This window comes from Gavialis gangeticus, unplaced genomic scaffold (genome assembly GCF_001723915.1).
Source record: "Gavialis gangeticus isolate Ggan-Ray unplaced genomic scaffold, GavGan_comp1, whole genome shotgun sequence".
NCBI classification, from domain to species: Eukaryota; Metazoa; Chordata; order Crocodylia; family Gavialidae; genus Gavialis; species Gavialis gangeticus.
In genome coordinates this window covers 16468727-16491011 of record NW_017728995.1, presented here as the reverse complement: position 1 = coordinate 16491011, position 22285 = coordinate 16468727, and the positions used below count along the sequence as shown (strand labels likewise).

The 22285-nt window shown below is 40.9% G+C and overlaps 1 protein-coding gene across 6 annotated transcripts in view; it reads right to left on the bottom strand.

Annotated features, from left to right (window-relative positions):
- Positions 1–496: 496 nt before the first annotated feature.
- The window catches only part of LOC109287955 (multiple epidermal growth factor-like domains protein 6), a 360336-nt gene continuing 338547 nt past the window's right edge, over positions 497–22285 (bottom strand). For 3 of the 6 annotated variants that reach the window (XM_019503252.1, XM_019503253.1, XM_019503254.1), the window contains 9 exons: positions 21775–21906; positions 16475–16603; positions 14091–14216; positions 12405–12533; positions 10978–11106; positions 10413–10541; positions 9349–9477; positions 4389–4517; positions 497–3821 (listed from right to left, as the gene is read on the bottom strand). In XM_019503252.1, coding sequence (XP_019358797.1) covers positions 3742–3821; positions 4389–4517; positions 9349–9477; positions 10413–10541; positions 10978–11106; positions 12405–12533; positions 14091–14216; positions 16475–16603; positions 21775–21906 — 1112 coding nt within the window. In that variant the 3' untranslated portion in view covers positions 497–3741. Of the gene's footprint in view, positions 3822–4388; positions 4518–9348; positions 9478–10412; positions 10542–10977; positions 11107–12404; positions 12534–14090; positions 14217–15482; positions 15590–16474; positions 16604–21774; positions 21907–22285 lie in introns of those variants that run through there. The other 3 variants (XR_002095029.1, XR_002095028.1, XM_019503256.1) reach the window with 3 other exon arrangements.

Below are 22285 nucleotides of genomic sequence, written 5' to 3'. Positions count from 1 at the left end.
AACAGATTGTCAAGGAGAGTGTGCTCATGGGTGAAGAATATATGTATTTCAAACATCTTCTTTCAAGTTTTCACTTCTAAACATGTTTCACTAATACACATAGCCCTTACCAACAGTTTTAGACTGGACCTTTACTAATCAGAATCATAATTCATTAAAAATATGATACTGTTTTTGTAACAAATACAATTCATTGGCCACAGTTTGACAAAATGAGCTCAATGGATGCTAACTTTCCTATGCCAAAAAAGCTCATGTAGTTTAATGAACAACATTACGTAGGCACATCATTTCACTGTTGGTAAGTCTGTTCATCCCCAGAGAGAAGCAAAACCTCCATTTCTGACATACCAAGTAGGTTTCCAAACACGTTATAACCATGAATAGCTAATAAAACAAGAGTCTTGCAAGAACTAGTTTTTCGGTCCTGAAAAAATTGTTGAAGTCTGGAAATTTTCACTAGTGGAAATCTAAAAATTATTTCAGCTCAGCGAGCTTTGTTTTGATGTTTTCATTTTCATTTTCACTTAAAAATTTTGTTTTTCTTTTACTAGCATTCATATAGCATTCATTTTGAAGTAAAAAAGCTATTTCTACCCAAATGGGAAAGTGGTTTTTTTAAATGTTGAAATGGATCTATTTGGCTTCCAATACTGTAGTACAGAATCAATATCATTCACTTTTTCTTAAGGATTTTTCTTTGCATCGTAAGTGCATAATTGTTATAAAAACAGTACATACAAATGCTTTATTCATTTATAGTACATATTTACAATGCTAATATTAAAGTATTGTGCAAAATGTAAACAAACATATGCTTAAATGGTTTGGTGTATAGTAAGAAAAAATCTTTAAAAACACAGATTTACTTAAAAATATGGCTTCTTAAAGTTTGCTTCTTTAATAAACTGCTCATATTACATTTTATTATATATCAAAACAATAAACACTACATACCCTTATAAGAGAGGATTAACCAAAGTCTGTTCTTTGTTCTTCAGGTAATCAGTGAACAAACCAAATATTTCTTCCACAGACTATTAGTAACATCCCAGATGAAAAATACTGAACATAACATATCCATTGCAATAAGTATGGTTTCTTAGAACTATTTACTAACCAATAAGTATACTGGCAAAGTTAAGGGCTGTCCGTCACTCTTGCCTTACGTTGTAATTCTCCAGCAGTTAAAAACAGGGCATCTGATTCTTTTCTTGCACAAGTCTTATCTAATAGACTTCATTCACTTCACTGGAGTTACTACTGATTTACACCCCTGATAAAATGAGGTCTGTGTGTCCTTAAAAAGACATGTAAGATGGTGGTAGCTAGTGACACGGGCCTGCTGAGAGCTACCTGTTTCTGAGTAGTTCTAGGAAATCACTAATTCTAGTCTCCCCCATCTCACTAAAAATTGGGAATAACTCCACTTATGTCCACACAAGAAAACTGGTGGGATATCAGACTTAGGTCTTATGATTTTCTGTCTCAAAGCACAGCTGGTTAATTAGCTCTGTTACAGTCACAAGGATCATTACTGTCTTTGGAATGGGTTTCAATAGCCATTAAGTGATGGATAACAACAATCATGCTTCCATTATGCTTGACAAACCCCACCCAAACCTCTATTGCTTCCAATGATCCTAGTTCAGCTCAAGTCCCAGGTGAGCATTAGTGACTTGTTACTTATTAGACAGCTAATGCCTTCCTAGAGCTGTGACAGGAGAAGCTAGGAGTGCTTGATATTTAATCTGAAATACTGAAAGAAAAGAACAAGAAAACCATTATTGCAATTATGACTCTGAGGCCACATGCAATCGACTTTCAAGAAAGCCTCAGGAACAGTGCTGGGTCACAAGCTCAGGTCTGCCCAGTATATATATTGCCTAACTGCCAGGCTTTCACGCACCCTAGCAGGACTGAGTGGACAGGGCTTCTTTCCCAGCAGTGGTCCCAGACTTGGCAAGGAAGCAGTAGGGGCATGGCTTTAAGATGACATTGGCTTTTTCCTGAAAAGTAGCTATTGTTGTGGTGCATGAAGAGGACTGAGTACTAAAACATGGAGCTCTTTATCCTAAAGAGTCTAAGGACTGTATATGCCTAAAAACTTTAAAGAAAATTCCACTTCTTACTTAATCACACAGGAAGGTTCTTACCCACACGTGTATAATTTCCAGAGCAGAACAATTGTACCGGCTTAAATGGTACACTTAATCTTTCACCCTACTTAACTTAGGACACTAAAATGCAGAATATTATTTCTTTATAGTTACCTAGTGTGATGTTGAGCAAATAACCTGTCAAAATAGAACCAGTTATTTTTGCAATAACCCCGATGATGTGTTCTCAGGAACCGAGGCCACTGGCAGACATTAACAAGAAGGCACAAAGGGATCTGATGTGCAATCCCTGCAATTACGTTCCTTGCCACGCCACACCTGCACGGCAGGAGACGCAACTGTGGGATCAAGCATCAGATCCTATCACGTCATTTTGCTGGTGCAGGGGAAGCCCCAGATCATGATCCCAGGCTCCTGCAGTACCAGAAATCTTTGCTGCTGGGTGAGGAGCCCCATTAGTGATCAGAGCTCCCAGCTGCAGGGGTACACTATATGCTTCCACAACGGGAAGCTCCACTCAGCATACAGGGCTCCTAGGCACAGGAGCGCAGGGTGCCCCCATGGCTGGAAGCTCTGTCAGCAGTTGGAGCTCTCAGCAAAGGACTGGGGGGAAGAGGGGTGGGAGCTCTGTCAGTGATTGGGGCTCCCTGCTGGGGGAGGCCACATGTTCAATGACAGGTCTGATAGGAACCAGTGACAAAGTTATTACATATATTTTGTTTTAAAATTGTGACACTTATTCCTGGTATTATCACACCATTAATTGAATAAATACGTGGCCAGGTCACTACTTGAGATATGATTACCAGTTAATTATGTCTTAAGTACAATGCGTTTCAGGGGCCTGAGAACTTACGTTGAAAAAATGTTGAACCATTAAAAACACCCCGAATGTAAAGCCTTATTTCAGCCAATTAGTCAGCTTCTTCTGCCTGTTTCCCCTCCCATTAAAGACATAACTTTCTCTGTGATGGAAAGGTATGTTCTCCCAGAGAGCCACTGAATAGTTTGCTCTGATAAACCAGTATAAGCTCAACTTCCAGGACAGCAATATAATAAGAGCCAGATAAAGTCCACCTTATCCTTTGGAAGATATATCACGTCTATAAACAAGATCTAAGCTTGAGATCCATCAGTTAGACACATTCAGAGTAGAAATATGCTGCAATTGTTTTCACAGCAAGGCTAATTAACAACAAGGGCTGTGGTGGATGCTCCATCAGAAGCAATTTTTAAATTGAGATTATATACACACACATATTTTAATGACATGCCATAGTTTGAGGAAGAATTAAGTCAGGGAAGTCCTGTGGCTTGTGCTATACACAAGTGGTCAGATTACATGCTCAGAACAGAAACTACTGGCCTTATAATTCCACGACATCGACATTAATTCCAGTCTGATTGTCAACAGGGTTTAGAAGATCACTAGTGTTTGGTGTGGCTCACTGTCAATGGGTCTGTTACTTCTCATTGTGATTGGGATCCAATAGCCACTGTAGTCTTCCAGGAAGAAATATGCATATTTCAGTACAGTTCAAGCTGAACCAAATACCAGTTCTCATATCCAAATTTAAATACTATCTGTGCATATCAAGCAGCCTGTTTAGTAGTCCACACATTACTGTTGTTGATGTCTTGGAAAAATACTTCCTCTTTCTTGAGCTTGTCCTTCATAAGAAGGAAGCTTTGCAGGGCCACCTAGAGAGTTAAACAGAAACAGAAGTTATGTAATTCTGAGATATAATATAGATTACCCACTTTGCTCTTAATTCAAATGCCACCTTCATCCACAAGCAGAGGACCAGGACTAGGTTATGACAATGTCCTAGCACAGACAGAATGAACAGCCTCAGGAATAGTAGCAAAGCCTCTTGCATTTACAGGTCCCAAAGTATTTCTCAAACTAAACGCAGAATTGTCTGGTAACAAAGAGTGTTTATACACATATTCTGGGAGTTGGGGGGAGGGTGCTTTAATTAGAATGGCTCCCAGTAATTGCAGAGTGTCAGAGCAGCCTCCCTGCACACGAATAGGTGCCCAAACAGAATGGTAGTTGAGTGGGTATCGTGAATAGCTCACATCAGTGCAACTCCTTCATGGGCCTTTGCTGCCATGGACCCTGAGCCTGAGTTACACTGGAATAAGCTAGTGAAACCCCCAGGAAAAAACGAAGCTGGCTTATTACTGACCTTCTCTTCTAACTCAGTATAGAAACTGCATGCATTTTTCTATTAAGAGAGGTCATCAATCTCTGTTCTACGTTACCTTCTTCACATGTTGGCCCCATCCACTTAGAAGGGCACCTGCACTTTCCATTTTGAGGATTACACTGGGATTTGTTAGCACACTGGCATTGTAGAGAGCAGTTAGGGCCATACTGGTCTGACCTGCATTCTGGAAAATGAATATATTTAAGAAATGTTTAATACACAGATTTCAAACCATAAATAGTTCTGCCACTGAGCAACTTTGTCCCACTGAAGAAGAGGGTCTGGCAAGAAAAGGAAGGGGAGGAAAAAAGGGGAGGAGATGGGCAATCAGTGTCCGAACTGGCAGCTGCAGTCCATTAGAGAACCTCAGTATAAGCCCTGCCCTCAACAGCGGTTGGGAAATGGAATAGCAAACCTAGCGTAAAACTGGCAAGTATCAGAATTTCAGGGAAAGCACCATATACAGCATGAAACTAGGGATATTTCTTTCAAGGAATCATAGTTCTTGGCTTTTTCCACTGGAATGGGTTCAAATGCAAACCTCTCTGAGGATTTGTGAAGTGGGAGTACAATGTTAAAGCTCTGTTGAGTTCAGATGGTGCGATGAAAATAATATTGGCTATTGATATTAGTTCATTGCAAGTGGCTGAAGATCTGGTCAGAGAGCTCATGACCATTTTGCACCCTTCCTTGCTCTGCTGTCAAACACTCTGCTGGTACTACGAAACCTAATTGAAGTTACAATTATAAACAACACATCTTGTGGGGAACCTTGAAGCCTGTATGTGTCCCTCACCATCAAATCTGGCCAATTCTTTGTTCAAATGTCTTAAAGAAACTCCCGCTATGGCAAACAGCTTCTAAAAAACCAGCACATCAGGGGATTGGCCATCAGGGAGTCAGGAATTTCTTCAGGAAAGCACTTTCAGCACAGACAGATTTACTGACTTTCAGAATTCTCCACTACCAACGTTGACTCTCTAGACACGTTGTAGTTAAACCCCACACAAGCCCCGTCAAACTGCAGATGATTTTGTAACAGCCATTCCAGTAGACTTTATGCCAACTTTGTGGCATTTTATTTACCTGATCTCCCCAGACAGGTAAAATATCACTAAGTTTTTAATTATCATCTGTCTTTTACCACATCCATCATTGTATAAATACAAATGTTTCCCAGTGCCATTTCAGCTGCTACCCTGATGTGTGGGGGAATTCTTAACTTGGTCTCAGAGACTTAAGTCTTTTCAATTAGGAAATGTTATGAGACAGGGTCTCCATGAACACCTCTGGACCTGATTTTAATGTATGTAATACCACATTTTCATGTTAATAACAATGTCTATTTAAGACATCTGTTAGAAAGTCTGCAATGTTAATTTAACACAGAAAAAGAGCCCCCCATAAAAGTCTGTTATATCCTCTTTTTTTTTAATTAAGATTTTGCCTGTTTAATGGGTGCTTTACCAGAGTTCAAATTAAAATCAGGCCTTTTATCTTTATAGCAGCTGCATAGTCACAGCTGCTTGCAGTTATATCACAGATGAACTGAGCCTAATTGAAAATAAAAATGCAAATAAAACCTGCCCCAAAACATAACAGTTTTTTTGTGGATGGAGGTTGCTATAGCTAATTTAATAACATAAAAATTACTCCTTTCGTTTGCAAGAAGCAGATATTTTTCTCCCATTTCTGGTGCTAAGCTTCCCCCTTGTGTTTCAGTCTTGCTTCCAGCCTCATTTGGAAAGATTTTTGGATTCGTGCAGCCTTACTCACTGCATAGTGTGGTTCAGTTGCTCATTCAGACCACAAGGTCTGGAGATTGAGTTACTTTGATTTTGACCACAGGACAGTACAGCAGGGGAAACAAGTCATTTTCTTTTTGAACTCTTTTGGGTTGTACCAACTCTTCAGTTCCCAGCAATTAGTTAACCTCTCCTTCTCATTGATAATATGCTACATTTGTAACTGCTTCATGTGGTCTCCTAAGAAAAAAAATCGGGGAGACTGTCCCTGAAAAGGAGCTCTGGCGTTCTACGACATTGCAGCTCCAGCTAAGGCCTCAAGACACAACACTAGATACAGTCCTTCTGTCTTTCTTATCATTTGAATTTGAGGCCTGATTCTAACTCTTACATGTGTTTTTAGATGACTGGGGTCATTCCATTTCTCTCTCTAGTTTCTTCAGAATTCTTCAGCATGATGAAAAGATCAGAATCTGCCCCAAGAATTTCAACTGCCATCTGTGTTCTCCCATAACAGTCGTGATTTCATTAGGATACAATTCTTTTGGTTTTCTCTGAAACAGAATTTTCTTGCCCATTTTATAATCTTAGCATGAAGGAAAGAATTCTGCTTCCCTGGGCAAATCAGACTGCTTGCAGATGTTAAAAAAAAATAATTAAAAATGGCACTTTAAGCTCAGTGCACCCCCGCACCAAGAGCAATGCATGCTCAGAAGAGTCATTGTGCTAGTCTGACCCTGCTTGCCCAACATCTGTATAGATTGGGCATTTCCGCAGGGCTTTTTTGTGCCTTTAGGTGATTACTGATTGAATTGGCTTTGGATAAAAACACCAAAAAGCACCTGATCTATACAGACACTGCAGAGCTGGGTCCAACTAATGAGATTTCTCCTACAGTAATGCGCGGGGGGTTTTTTCCATGCCTGTCAGCACTTTCAGTTACCTAACACACAGCCCAAGTGATATTTATAAAAGGGGACTTTTACCATAATTGCTTTCCCCCCAGCTTGAAGAGGGGTGCATGTGCCCGAAAGCTCGCAAAGAAAGGTAATTTTTTTTGTGATTTCTTACTTGGTCTAATAAAAAGGTATCATCTCTGAACCAAGACTTCTAAAGTTTTGCATATGTAAACCAAGGGATTCCACTTGGAGTCCACTGACTCTTTCCTGAGCTCTGGACCATTGTTAAGAAACAAACATCATCTGCTTTCTCCCACTCTATGCCCAGGGACCCAATATAGTCAGAACCTAAATTTACAGGTTACAGCCCAAAGCCAGCAGTAACTGTTCCCCAAGGGCAATTATTTGTGTTTCCGCATGGGGGCAGGATTACAGATTCTTGACTATCTTTACATTGGCTGGCAAAGCCCTGCAACTACCCCTGCACAACACATACATAAATTCATTCATGCCCAGTTTGCATGACCTGAGAGAGACTCTCCTGAAATCTGAACATTCATAGCACATTCTCACTCTGTCCTTTCATATTGGGCAGTGGGTAAAGCATAGAAGAACTGACAGATCAGGTATGCAGAAAGAGTTAGGGTAGTCACCGTGTTAGTCTAAAGTCAAGCAGAAGCCAGGGTATCTTTAGGTATGCTCCACAAACAGTTTTCCTCCGGCTATCTCAGTTTAGAAATAGGGATGTAAATATCATTAAAAAAAATTATGTGTTTAACCTCCTCTAATCATGTCAGTTAAACAGTTAATCAACAACACATCAGCTTGGACACAGCTGCGGCTGGGAGCCACTCCCTATTCCCTTTGATGCATGGGGAGGAGGCAGTAGCAAGCCCCATGAGACTGCAGGGCTCACTGCCCACAGCACAGCCTATGAAGAGTCATTAGGCCACCTGCTGTTTTTCTCTTTAACCTCATATGCTATGCAAACTCAATACCACGCACCCCTCCTCCTCACTCCTCCCTTTCTCCTGCCCTGATGCCTTCTGGTTCCTGCTGGGGCACCTTGCAGCTTCCCTCCTTATTAGGAAGATGTTAATAGCAGTGCAGTTTATAGTCATAAGATATTAATGACTGCCACCACCCAGGGGTCTGGACTGTTTCTGGGCCACGTGCCCCCTGGGGTACACAGGCCTAGTAGGCCTTGAGGGTGCTGGACCCACTGCAAGAACTTGGGGTGCTTCCTTAAGCCTGAAGCACAGAAAGTAGCCTCCCTTAGTCAGCCAAGCACAGGAATTAGAAAAGGCATGCCCAGTCCCTGTCCCAGCAAGTCCACTATGCTTGTTATAGTGGATAGTTTTGTTGGTTAAAGAAGGTAGGCTTGGGGAAGGGTACAGGATAAAGAAGCATCAAAGAATAACCCAGAGCAAACAGTGTCAGCTTAGTAGCTGGTTGACACGCTTCTACATTACAGTAAGCCATATATCTAGATGAGTTCCAGGTAGTTTACTCACTTCAGCATCCTGAGAGAGAGACAAAGATTTGCAGATGTTCCAGTAGCTGTATGTGACTTAACATGGCTGCTGCCCCATCTCCTGAGGCATGGGTGACTGGTGTCTCCTGAGTCAGGAGGTGCAGTTGCCCCCCTGACAGGACAGTCAGCAACTGGCAAACTGGGGGGGGGGAAGAGTCCCCCCATGGCCAATCTTGCCAACCTACAACTGGCAGTGGCATGCCACTGGCACATCCAGATGCGCCGCTGGCACTTACGTGTTGGCGGGATTGGCCACTGCTTCTCTTGGAGCACTCCCTGGCCAGTGCTCTCAGGGAGGGCACCAGCGCTCTCGCCTGCCCCCCTGCCCATGAATGCTGGCTGACAGGGGGTCACCAGCACTCTCATGGGGTGCATGTGCATCCCCGTGCACCCCCTACGCATCGCCACTGTCCTGAGGAGTTTTAGCTTATACAGCCCTTTTGACATCACCTTCAAGACCCAAACAAGGCCAGGTGTTTGATGCGGACCAGTCAATTTAAAAAGCATCACTGATCACCTAAGAGAGTGACATGGGCTCAAGCCCCTGCCCCCATGCCATGAGGTCAGGGCTAACACAGTAGATAGGGGGAGTTCCCACCCTCTCCCTGAAGTTCCTCACCTCTGCAATAACCCAGGACAGCCAAATTGACAGACAGGTGAGAAAACAATGGCAAGGAAAATACCTAATAGTAGTGACTGGGAAGAAACTGGGATGGAATTCTTCCACAGTGCCAACACTCAAGAATGGCACTGATTTAACTGTAAGAATTTGTAAACCTAGACAAAGGTACAAAAACTATGTATATACCAACCCTGAGAGACATTTAATGATCTTACCACTGCCACATCTGTCTCCAGTCCTGCCAGGGGGGCAAAGGCACTTTCCAGTCACTGGGTCACATAGAGCTACTCCTCCACACTCACATTGATACTGACACCTGTTGCCAAACCAGCCCAGTTTACAGCCTAACAAAAAATAAACTAGTTAGATGCTTTATACTTGCAAGAAACATTGTCTTGTCTGAATCTTTTGTGCGTATCTCATAGGACAGTTTGTGAGTTCTGAAATGAATCAAGAGACGTAGCATTTACAGCCTCTCTTTATGTGGGTTGAATCTAATTGAACCTATCATACACCTATGCAATATGCCTAAGGACTGCAGTAATTAGGCATTTCATTGTTAAGATGCAGTTATCAGAAGATTATTATACAACACCAACCCATTTTAATGAGACATAATAGCATTTTCATATGGCAGTGATAATTTTGTTTAATAAATAAGTTTATTATAATCAGCTTATTTAAAGCTGGTAATATAAATGTATTTAAGACAATTAACATAAGGAACTCACTGCCACAATATATCATTGAGCTTAACAGTATTCCTAATGACAATTTTAGACAGTTATGGAAATGAAAACATCCACATATATAACGAGCAAACAATCAAAGGCTTTTGGGGTTTCAGGGTAGCATCCAAGCTCTGACTTATACATGTTTTTTTCCCCTGTAGTCAGATTTTTTGATACCTATCTACTGCAAATCATTGTTGCCCTTTCTCTAAGGCAGAAGGTATTTGCCACTGGTAAGAAGATAGCGTCAGGGTGATATAAAACATCATGGAAAAGTCTTGATAAAAGATGTCATTATTTTTCTTTGGGAACATCCTTTTGAACAAGAGGAATGTTAGAGCATGATAAATATGTTCAGGTAGTGGATGAAGACATTAATTCGGATGCTCTTTGCACAGAATTAACAGTAAAATGCTTAAAATAGGATCCTAAAATATCCATTGATAAATATTCTTTGTAAAACACAGAATCAAGAACCCAAAATACCCAAGCAGTCCAAATCTGTGTGTACTGACATTCATTTTTTAAAATAAAAAATTCACACATACCCTTTTCACACTGGATCCCTTGATAACCTGCAGGACATATGCATTGTCCAGTCACTATATTGCAACTGGCTCCATTTTTACAGTCACAAGAGTGAAGACAGTTTAGACCAAAAAATCCAGAAGGGCAGGCTGGGAAGTAAAAATGCCAAAATGTTATTTTGATTTTGGGAAACAAAGTCTACATAGAAAATGTATAATGCCCTCCTGTAGCCTGTAGTTCACAAGAAGTCCCCAGTAGTAATAACTGTTATGGGCTGTTGTTGTTCCAGGAGGTATTTCAGCAGGTGTATTTGTTTTAAACTCATAAGCAATCCTGTTTACTGCAGAGAGACGGCTTATGTGTACAGAGTTACATACATCTTATGTGTACAGAGTTACGTACATCCCTAACCTGAATTGGGGCTCCAAAGAATGAACCTGGGAGATATGCAAAAGACTATTCTGAAGACTTATGTGATTGCTGGAAAATTAGGGTCCAATTACATGGCCCTAAAGCAAAGCTGGAGTTTTGCAAAGCTGGGTGGAAAGCTGGAGTTTTGCTTCTCGCAGATAGCCGTCTACTTACTGTGCTCACAAACATGCCCATAGTAACCTTCTGGACATTGGCAGCAGCCGGTAAACCTGTCACAAGTGCCATTGTTCTGACATGAGCAGTGTAAGTGGCAGTCAGAGCCATATCTACCTGGAGGGCATTCTGTTAAATGAAAGAACAAAAAACCCACCTCTTATTTATCCTGACTCCATACTGAAAAGACATTGAAAGAAATGACCACAAATCACACAACATTTTGCAGAGCTGAGATAAATATTGGTTGTGAATTTCCTCTCTTCACTGAAACTTATCTGCTTTCTGAGTTCATGACATTTCTTTACAATTGGGAACAATTTACCAAAGTTCTGTGAAAAATAGTTTTAATTCTGTGGACCTTGTGCAGCCCTCAAAAGCAACTTCCTTTCCACAAGTCACATTTGTTTAGTTGTCTGTCCATATGCAAGAGAAACCTTCACTGTCTTAGGAAAATAGCACCTTTTCAGATTTCTTTTTGCACTTACACTAATATTTTCTTACAGATATCTATAATTTATAAAAGCCAACTATTTTTTTGTAATTTGTTTTGTAATGCCTATGAATGCTGGTAATTCCCATGAAATGTCTAATGGAAATAGAAGGAACTCAGTTTCAGCCAAAACAAAATGCATTTACATATACAGGACAGAGTCCTCCTATTAGCGAACTAAATTTACCTCAGCCTGTTCAAAGCCAAGTCATGCAAACGTGAACTTGTGTCAATACAATCAACCTACTTATTTCTGCAGCACTGTAGTTGCTCCATTGCTATGACATCTTAAATCTGGAGCAGATCACAATAAATACATATTGCTGTCTGCTTCCATGTCTAGCTGCTACTGTTAGCATATTATTATGTAGATACTGAAATCAGCATGATTACTCAAATTTGAGGTTTGTGGGTGGAAGGGACAGAACAAAAAAAAGACATATTTTCTGCCTTAGCTTTCATTGTCATATTACCTAATCACTGGAGACAGGTGCACGAGCAGTTCTCTTTAGAAAAATACTTAAGTACACTCAGATCCTTACTGGTGTGAAGCAGCCTGGCTCTCAAAGTCAGGAAACTAGGTTGATTTATGCCAATTGAGCATCTGGCCCAATATTTCTGCTATTGTGTACCAACCGTGAAAAATGTAATGTTGCTATTTCACTTCTGAAGAATGTAATCAGTCCTTATTATCCAAACCTCTCAGTGAATCTACTAGGGTCATCTCATTCCTGCTAGTCCAACCTGGATTAATAGTTTTCTATAAATTCATTTGTTAGTTTTAAAAAAAATCAGGATACTAGAGTCTTTTGAGTAATTTAACCCAAACTTTTACTTCCAATAACATTAATACATATAATAACAGTGACAGTATGGTATAAAAGCTGATACTGATGCTAATTACCTTTTTGTCAAAACACAGAAAAAAAATTACCTCTCTCACAATAACTTCCTGTCCAGCCAAGACCACAGGTGCAAGACCCATCCACATGGCTACAGATACCACCATTCTTACAGATACACATTCGTTGGCAGCTAGGACCATATCTTCCCTGGGGACACACTACAGTAAATTAACAAAGTTTTTTAAAACAATCAGCATCACAAAACAGATCACATCAAGATGGGGGAAGATGTGAACATGGAAATGTCTCTTCAGCATATAATATTGCACTGAAGTAATACTGCACTGGGCCTGGGGTCATCTGTACACCCTTCTGTCCTGTGCCAGTTAGCACTTCATGCCAGGCCTTTTTCCTTGCCTCCTGCAAAGGCCACATACAGGTGTTACTTTTCTACCAGGAGAATCACTGCTCTCCTGGTAAAAACTACCAGCATACAAATATTCATTCAGTTTCTCCCAGGGGAAACATGCCTCCTCTGGGATGAAGATCTCTCAGGTTGAAACCTTGAATATCTCCCTTATGAGAAAAACTGTCTTGAAAGACTGAATGCTTGTACACTCTCTTCCTGGTCAGGTCTGGTCTGCAGTGGGGCAGTGGTCCCTGCCTCTTCCCCAGACCAGAGTTTAGGGAATGAGCTGAGCGCTTTTCCCTGCTGCTCCCCTCCCCTACTGGTAGGGGCCCGTGGGCGAGGTGGGAGAGTGGACCAGCCACTCGCTGCTCCCCACCTCTTTCTCAGACATTTCTACCACTGGAAATATATGCTGGGTTGTGGCCATAGTCTCTCTCACCCACTTCTTCCTTGCCCTGTCCCCTCATTCTCTTCCCTTGTCCTGCTTCTTTCACTTCCATTTCCATTTCGCTTATGCCCTCCTGCCTCCCCTCAGAACTAACACGATTCTTCTTTCCCTCGTATATTCCTTGCTTTCCTTGCGCCCCTCCTTGTGCCTCTTTGCTCTTCTTTGTGCCCCTTTCCTCCATCTCTTGTAAATTTTTTGGAGCAAAGAATTTTTTTGAGCATAATAATACCACAGTGCCACCTTCTTTTTTGGTCCTTAGGCACTACCATAACATATATATGAAATTATTAACAACAATACTCCAGCATTACTCTCAGCCAATATTATGGCTCTCGGGCCCTTTAAAACTAGAAGTTGTCATTACTGCCTGAGTCCTACAGGAAATCTATATGAAATTCTCTATAACATTTCCTTTCTCATCCATAGAAGAGCAGAGGAGGGAAGTCACCATCATGTATACCACCAAGAAGGTAAGGCAGGTAGACACTTGCAGCAAGCAGGTGTTGCCAAAGGGAAGCTTTGGCTGGGGAGGGCTGTAGGAACTGTGAATCCCTGCACACTCAGTCTACCAAGAACACTAAAGCATGATGAGACTTTGGGTTGTTTTGGGTCATTCTGAATGTTTCTGTTTTAATAAAGAAAAGGCCTAAACTAAGGACCTGGAGCCGTGCACTTGTTTGGAGCATGATTTCACCTTCTCTGGCTGGTTTATCAACCCATCAGTTTACTGAGGGCTATACCAAAAGCCACCTTTTTTGCTCCAGACAAATTAGAGAGCACAGAGATTACTGCATAGGACAAATTCCTAGCAACTGTAAACAATGATCATTTATTTAAATGTTTGGTGTTGCAGTTTCTTTTTGTGGGTGTTTATAAATGCCCACACCGACAAGATGGCCATGGATCTCATTCTATTACCTTGCTGACAATCAGGTCCAATATAGCCGGGTGGACAGTAGCACTTGCCAGTCACTGGGTCACACTGTCCTTTACCACATGAACACCACAGAGTACAGTCTTTCCCATGACGGTTTTCAGGACAACCTAAAGGAAACACAGACTTTTCTCATTAAAAGTCCAGAACCATATTTCACCCTCCACTTTTTTTTTTGTTTAAATCAGGCAAAATTCTTGCATTTAGTTTTGAATCCAAATAAATTCCTTAAAAAAAATCCAAAGGGCTGCTTGCTTTTTCCTTCCTAATTTACTTGACTGTTGGAATTCCTTATCAAATATCCAGTGTGAAAACATGGATGCTTCCTATTTCCACATCTAGGGCACATCTACATGTTGCCCTATATTGCCGTATGGTGTGCTATAGCAACATAGCAATCACGTGAGTCTACATGTGCTGGGCAACTACTAGGCTATAGCCGTGCGCTCCCCCATTTTAGCGCGCCACTACAGCAAAGTAGTAGCAAAATCTAACCACATGACGCGCCCCTAGAGTAGCATCCTTGTCTTTTTCAATTAGTATCTGACATTTGCTGGTCGTGTTGGAATGATGGTTCAGGAATTGTGTGAGGGGCAAGGATTTTTAGGGTGATATCTTTTATTGGACCAGTTGCATGGTTGTGATAAAGTTAGGCCAGCTTTCTAATGTAAGGTATTTTTCCTTGGGTTTGAGGAGGGAAGCAACCACAGTGGCCATCTTTACATGTGCGCCGGGGGGGTGTGCTTTAATTAGAGCAGCTCTGAGTCACTCTAAAGTACCCGCAGTATCTTGTGCATCCACTGTTCTGTGCTTCAAAATGATAGCGGGGGTGATGACAAGCCTTAGTTAAAGTGTCCCTGCCATTTTGAAGTGTGGGGATGCTGAATACGTGAGACGCGGAGGCTGCTGGAACGTGCTGATTAGCATGCTCCAGCAGACTTGATTAATTGAGTCTGCTCCAATGTGCTGTAATCCCCATGCTCATACAGGTGCTCAGCGATTATTAGGAACAGTTCTTGCCTCCCCCTTCAGAGCTGAGGAACAATGCTTTGCATCTGAAAGCTGGTCTAACTTTATCCCAACCATGCAGCTGTTCCAATAAAAGATATCACCCTAAAAATCCTTGCCTCTCATTTCCTGAACACTGATGATACCTTTGCCAAAGAGAAAAAATGTAGATTACCACATGTATTTGTGAAGAAGCTGAATGAACTGCATGAAGTAACAGAAGAGATATAACTGAAACAATTTTTCGAGGTTAAAGCACTATAAATTTGCACTTTTAAGGGTTGCACCCAGGTTGTCAATGTCCCAATTTCATCAACAGGCAGTACACCAAGTGCTTGTTTTAGTGCTTTACTTAGTGCTGTGGATACCTCAGCAAACTCCTCAACTGGATGGGAGTTCTTCAATTCCTTCTTCAACCCCAAAGAGAAAACCTGCCATGCTGGGACTGAGCTGAAGAGAGGTATGGGGAACGATACTGAAAAAGAAAGTTAAGAGAGTTTGGGCAGAAAAGAAGAGCCTGAGTACCTCTTTCACATTGAGCTGGCTGGAGAAGTGATTCAGGTCCACAGGCTACAGCCCTGGTAATGGTGGCCTTGTTTCACATACATAGGGTGCGTCTACACATCGCCCCATGGTGACGTATGTAGCTGTATAGCGTGTTACAGCAACGTAGCAATCACCTGTGTCTACACGTGATTGCCAGCTACATCACCATAGCGATGTGCTCCCCGGGTATAGCGTGCTGCTATGGCAACGTAGCAGTGAAATCTACCTGTGTGCCATGCACATGGCACAGAACCACCCCTACTGAGCTGTGCTTCAGTACAGCGATGCGTAGATGCACCCACAGAGAAGGAAGAGAGATCATTTGACAAGAGAACTTCCAGAAAACTGGGATTATGGGGCATTTATATGCATGCTCTGGGTGTGGCAGGGGGGCTTTAATTAGAGTGGCTCTGAGAGCCGCTCTAATTAGAGTGCCTGGGGCGTCTCATGTATCAGAGTCCTCATGCTGAAAAATGGCAGTGGGGGCACTTTAACTAAAGTTCATCGAATGAGCTTTAAAGCGCCCCCACAGATGCTGATACACAAGATGCTGGAGTCTGCTGGAGTGCAGTAATAACCACGCTCCAGCAGACTCAATTAATTGAGGCTGCTCCAGCATGCTGTAATTACAGTGCGTCAGAGCAGCCTTGCTGCTCATGTAAACGTGTCCTTGATTTGCTCTTCAGTCAAAGGCTGGTTGGGACCTGCTTGCTTCTACACTGATGAGCTGTTATCCTAAGTATTCTCACATATAACTACTTTTTATATAAGCAGCATATGATATATTACATTATCTCAATGAATACTGGCTTACTTTTACTACAGTCGGCTCCAATAAAGCCAGGAGGACAGTCACAGGTTCCTGTCATAGGATCACAAAGGCCACCATTGAGACATTTACATGCTTTCCGGCAATATGGGCCATAGGTTCCTTTTGGACACCCTGTTTTAAAACAGGAAAAATGCAGTTAGGACATCCTACTAGTTTGACCAATAAGCTCCAAATGTGGTTTTCCATCTTCATTCCCTATCATATTAGCTGCTCATAAACCATCAATCCTTTATTTGTATTTTTTTTAATTTAAGCAGTAGAAAGTGAAATTCCTTTCTAACCTATGTGTTTTTTTCTGAATTGGGTTTTTCGCTGCACTGTCTGAGGTAGTCCCTGGTCTGTAAATGGAAAGTTACGCAAATATGCAATGAGAATATAAAATGGAATATTTCAGTAGACTCAGAACTAAGCACAAAACTTGTAATTCATCTTGATAAAAAGAAACATTACCCTATAGTACTAGTAACCTCAGTTAAGACTGGGTTTGGATGTAATACTGGGGCCATTTTTAAGTGAGGGGGAGCTATCCATGAATTATTATTCTGACTTTGTAAAAAGAGGCTTTTTGGATAATAGGGAACATTTATATTATATTTTAAACAAGTTGTGGAACAGGGATTTATTATTTCCCTCCATGGTTTTATTTGTGTTCACAGGTACATTTTTAACACCAGTGGCCAAGGACAAACAAACACCTGCCCTGCTCTTATGCCCCACTTCAGAACAACAGGTCTAGGACTTGAGATCTCATTTATACCAGGTGTCAATCAGAAATTCTAGTTAAGTTGCACCCACGTAAAACTAATGTGAGAATCAAGAATCTAATGCTTACTGCACCAGTAGAAAACTAAATTAATACTCCTAATGTTCACGGTCAAACTAAGGTCCCTACAAACATGAGGCCATGGGGCCCCATTCTGGCCTTGACTTCTTTTACTTGGAGTGACAGTAGCAGCAAAGAGAGGCAGGAGCAATGGCTTGGGACTACACCCAGAGGGAAGGATAGCAGTAACCCCTGACTTTCCTAAGAATCAAGAGGGGAGTGCAAAGGTGGGAGAACTGGACTGCATCACACTCTGAGTCCTCTGCAGTGGGGGGCTGGCAAAATCCTCAGAGCACAGGGTCTTGGCATTAAAACCATTGAGATGCTTGGGGAAATTCACCACTCTGAGCTACTGTTTCAGGTTGTCCCAGTTACACTCCGCTCAGGTTATTCCTTTAACTACAGTATTAAGTGAAAAGCAAGTGTCTGCAATAAACATACCGCTCCAGGAGTAAGGCACTGGCTTCTAGTACTTGTAGCTTAACCTGGCCTTGTTAATATTGATTTCTAAAGGGCCAGAATATGCCTGCCTTTCTCATGTGTCCTGTGTCAAAAGCAACAGAACGGTGGAAGGGAAAGCTGTAGCTTGTCAGGAGTGTGAATACGATTTTAGATCTGCTGTGTTAAGGGCAGCACTACAGCCCTTTATAAACACAATTCACACTTCTAAAGGCTGTCTCCTTGCTCCTGAAAATGACATTTTTACTTTTCTCCACCAAAAAACAGGAAGGCTTTGGCTTTTTGGAAAACCTTGGCTAAGTAAATGTTTGGCTGCGTCCTACTAACAGATCTCTGCAAATCTGTCTTTAAGGAGTTTTTGGTATTAATAATGCACATGCTTTTCGTGGGTATAAAATCATGATCTATGTCAATGGAGAAGAAATTGCTGCTTCCTTAGCTGTTCATTCTATCATCTGAGAACAGTGAATGCAATCAGGTTATCGTTTAAAACAAAACTGGGCACTGGTCTCTGCCTAAGTCAGGATATCAGATTCACTGGTCCATAGAAACACCTGTTTGTACAGCATATAGATGCCTTGCCCCCTTCTAGGTTCTTTTCGCTGAATACATTGCTATCAGTCTATCAGAATTGAACATCTGAACATTATGTTGCCCACTTCCTACTTAAATATACTAAAAGAGACCCATCCTGTGCTGCAAATTTTATAGAGTAAAAGTTGCTATTTTATATGCACAGAAATATGTCAGTTCCTAGCATTCTTGGTTTGTTGTAGTGTTCATTTAATAGCCATAGTGTTCGTTTAATAGCCACCAAGAAACAACGTTAAGGACACAGCCTTGTCTGATGATTTTATTTGGTGTCTTCAGTGATTTTCTTCTTACGTCCCCTCCCCCTTCCTTTTGGTCATTCTTTGACTTTTTCCTTTTTTACTCTGTTTCACACCCCCAACCATGTTGTTCTCATCCCTGGCAGAGGTTTCAGAATTGTTTTTCAGCTCAGGCAGACAGGGTTTCTCTCATAACTAGCAGAGGTTGCCATAATTCATGTAATTCTTCCTCTCCCAATATACTTATCCCTTTTAACTTTTTTTTTCATTTCAGTTCAACAGGGAGCAACACAAGCAGAGCAAACACATCTGCTGCGACATTCAACATAATTATCAGCAAGACACGTTTATCTGTTACTACTTTCCAAGACAGCTTACAGGCAGACAGCTACAGCAATTTACACACTATCTTGCCATTTATGTAGGCTATGCATCCATAAAGAGGTTTAGCCTCTAACCACCAGTTATCTAATAAAGACATTTTCTAATTTAACAGTTTCCTGTGTATCTGAGTTATGTTCTTCTGAGAACTGCAAGAACAGCAGCCAGATTTCAGTCATTTCCTGATCTCTTCCTTCTAACTAGGGAGCATTTTGTCTTGAGCAACTGTTCCTAAATCCTTCCATACCAACAGCATATACTGTGGGTGTCCTTATCAATACTGCTAATTGCATTGCCAAAGAATACACTAATGCAGTGCCTCATTATCTAGAACTGGAAAGTCAATCAGTAGACACTGGGTTGGGGGACATCTTTCTTGCTCAAAGTTCACCAGGCTCTATTACATCTGTAAACAGTTTAGAGATGCTGAGTGTTTTTGCATCTATTACAGCCACTTTTTTTCTTTCTTTCTTTCTTCTCTCCCTAATTTGACCACATGCAGGCAAACTTGCTTGTCCACTGAGTTATGGACAACTGATGGGCTTCTTATTACTATACTTGTCTGCTTCCTCCATATCCTGCCAAGAGACTATTTCATTTCTTCACTCTCACTCCAGAACTTGAGAACATGAAAGCCCAGTTGCTTTTGGCTCCTGGAGCATTAACTTCTCAGCCAGCTACACCTTTTAAGGATATTTTCCTGAATCTTTTTGCACAGTACTATACAAAAGCAGTTGCTGCCAGAAACTGCTTCCAGCAGCATCCAACCACACACTGACTGGATTAAAGCCAACTTGACTTTCATTGGGAGTGGCTCTCGATACTAAGTCTAGTTTTCCATAATACAGTGAAAGCTTCTTTAGTGTGGGATAGATTAGGTTCAATTCTCATCTTAGTTACATCAGTGTGCATGCAGAATATAAATAAATCCAATAAAGACATTGAAACAATCCCAGTGTCAAGATGATATGAGATCAGAAACTGATCCTAGAATACTTGCAAGGGCTGTTCCTACAACAAAAGTTATCCTAATTTTAAAGCAAATCTGGTTACATTCCAACACTGCACCACTGACTGGTCAAAATTATTGAGCAAAAAGTATAAAACAAAAGAAGAATGCAGATGTGAGGGAGCATTCTCTCTCTCTAAATTCCTATCCTAGAGATCAAGGCTGTCCCTTTGTTTTACTAGACATAAAACTTAAACAATATGCAATTGATTCATAGAGAAGTAGAAGATACTGTGCAGCTCCAGCGCTTCTGAAGAATGAACGGGCCTCATCAAGAATGAATAGGCCTCGTTTACTCTGGTTTAAATCATTCCTCTATGAAGTCAAGACCAAAATCCCACTTGATTTCAATGGAGCCCACATTTCACTCTGTAAATATTTCTGCTAAATCACGGCAAGTCTAACTGCCTTAATTTCCAAATTCTAAGGCTAAATTTTGAGCTTCTTATTCCATTTTATTCAGGGAAGTTTCAATGAAATTGTCAAAGTCTGGCCCCTTGTACACATACATGTTGACTACTCCCAAAAGAGCCAACACAGTAGTAGTCAGGGCTTCACATCAACCTTGACTCAATATATTTAAAATGGCACTGTCAAGGACTTAAGCCCTCGAATGTTAATAACTTCAACATTGATCATAATTAAAATTTCAAGGGCTTGATTCTGATTTTGCATATATTAATGTAAATCAGAAGCCAGTAATATTGTACTGGTATAAAGCTGATGTAAATAGGAGCAGAATCAGACCCTATTCTTTTTTAAATATAACTTCTGTTAGCATGATGATGAAATCCTGTGAAATGGGTGAACTATTCTATTTCCATTCTAGGAGCTAAGCACTGTTTTTAACTCTTGGTTAGAGCCACATTCATTGCTGTTGGTTTCAGTCTCAAAATCATTGTCTAGAGGGGCAACAGATAGAGCTCAGATGATTTCTTAGAAAACATGGAGGAAGATCAATTAATGGAAGGAAAGAATGACTGAGCTTGAAAGGAGAAAATGTTTCATTCTTTAGAGGGATATTACTGACCACAACATAAAACCCCCCTAAATTAAAGCTGTAAATACAACAGTAACTGGCCGTCTCCTTTTGGTCACTTTAGTGTGTGTTTTTCCTCAGTTGCCACATTCCACCACAAACAGCTTTATTGATCTCCTAAAATATCAGTGTGAGGTATGTGGATCTGGGAATATTTTTTATGATGGAATATGCAGCCAATTGTCATTTGGTCCTTCGTGCTAGTCACTAGTTTTCAATCTAAAATAACAATTTGTTTAATTTGATTGTTCCTAACAAGACCATGCAATTTAACTGACTTTATGAATCACTTTAGATTTACTGCCAATTGCACTCTGTTGTTTTATAATAACCATTTGTCCTTACATTAGCACTCAGAGCTTTCAGGAAGCATTTTGCCTTTGGTATTTTGAGGGAAGAGAGTTATACCATATCCATATGTAGCTGCAGAGGAGATGTGTATGTGCAAAACCATGCTCATATTACTTTCCACGGAGGGGCCAGAGGCAAAAATGACTGGAAAAATGTAAAACATTTGTCTCGAGGAAAGAATCCTCATTCCTACAAAAAAGTGCCAATTCAACTAGCCTTGCTTAGAAAGACAACTGCTTTATTCCTGGAAGAGTCTCATTGAAGACTGAAGATATGGAACCCCCCACCCCCCAAAAAAACCCCAAGAATCAATTGTCCCTAATTGATTATGCAAACTTTGTCTTTAAAAAGAAATATAAGAAAAAAATATGAAGCATGAATTATACTTACTGAGGTCACAGTGAATTCCATAGTAACCTGGTAGGCAGGTGCATTTGCCAGTTACTGGGTGACACTCCTCGTTTTCTGCAGAGCACTGACACACTCGGTTACAGTTCTTACCATATGTGCCTGGTGAACAAGCTTAGAGACGAGGAAATGTAAACCAATGAATTAAATTTGTCTTGGTAACTATAGTATTCACACAAAGAGAAGGCTAAAATTTATTAAATAAGATCCCTGCCTACAGAAGTATGTTGCCTTCTGGGACTTGAGTTTTATTAAATTTACTTGGGGATTACTTCACTGTTTGGTTTTGTTTTGTTCAGTCAATTTGTACCCAACTGTCAAGGGCCAGCAACAATTTTCTTGTCACTAAAGAAAATCATAGGGAGATGTCAGGCAAAATTGACTAAAATAATAGTACAATTCACAGGAGACCACATGTATGGATAAAGACATTGTACCTTGTGTAAATGGTTTAAACTTGCAAGACTGCTTTAGCGCAAACATTTGTACGCAG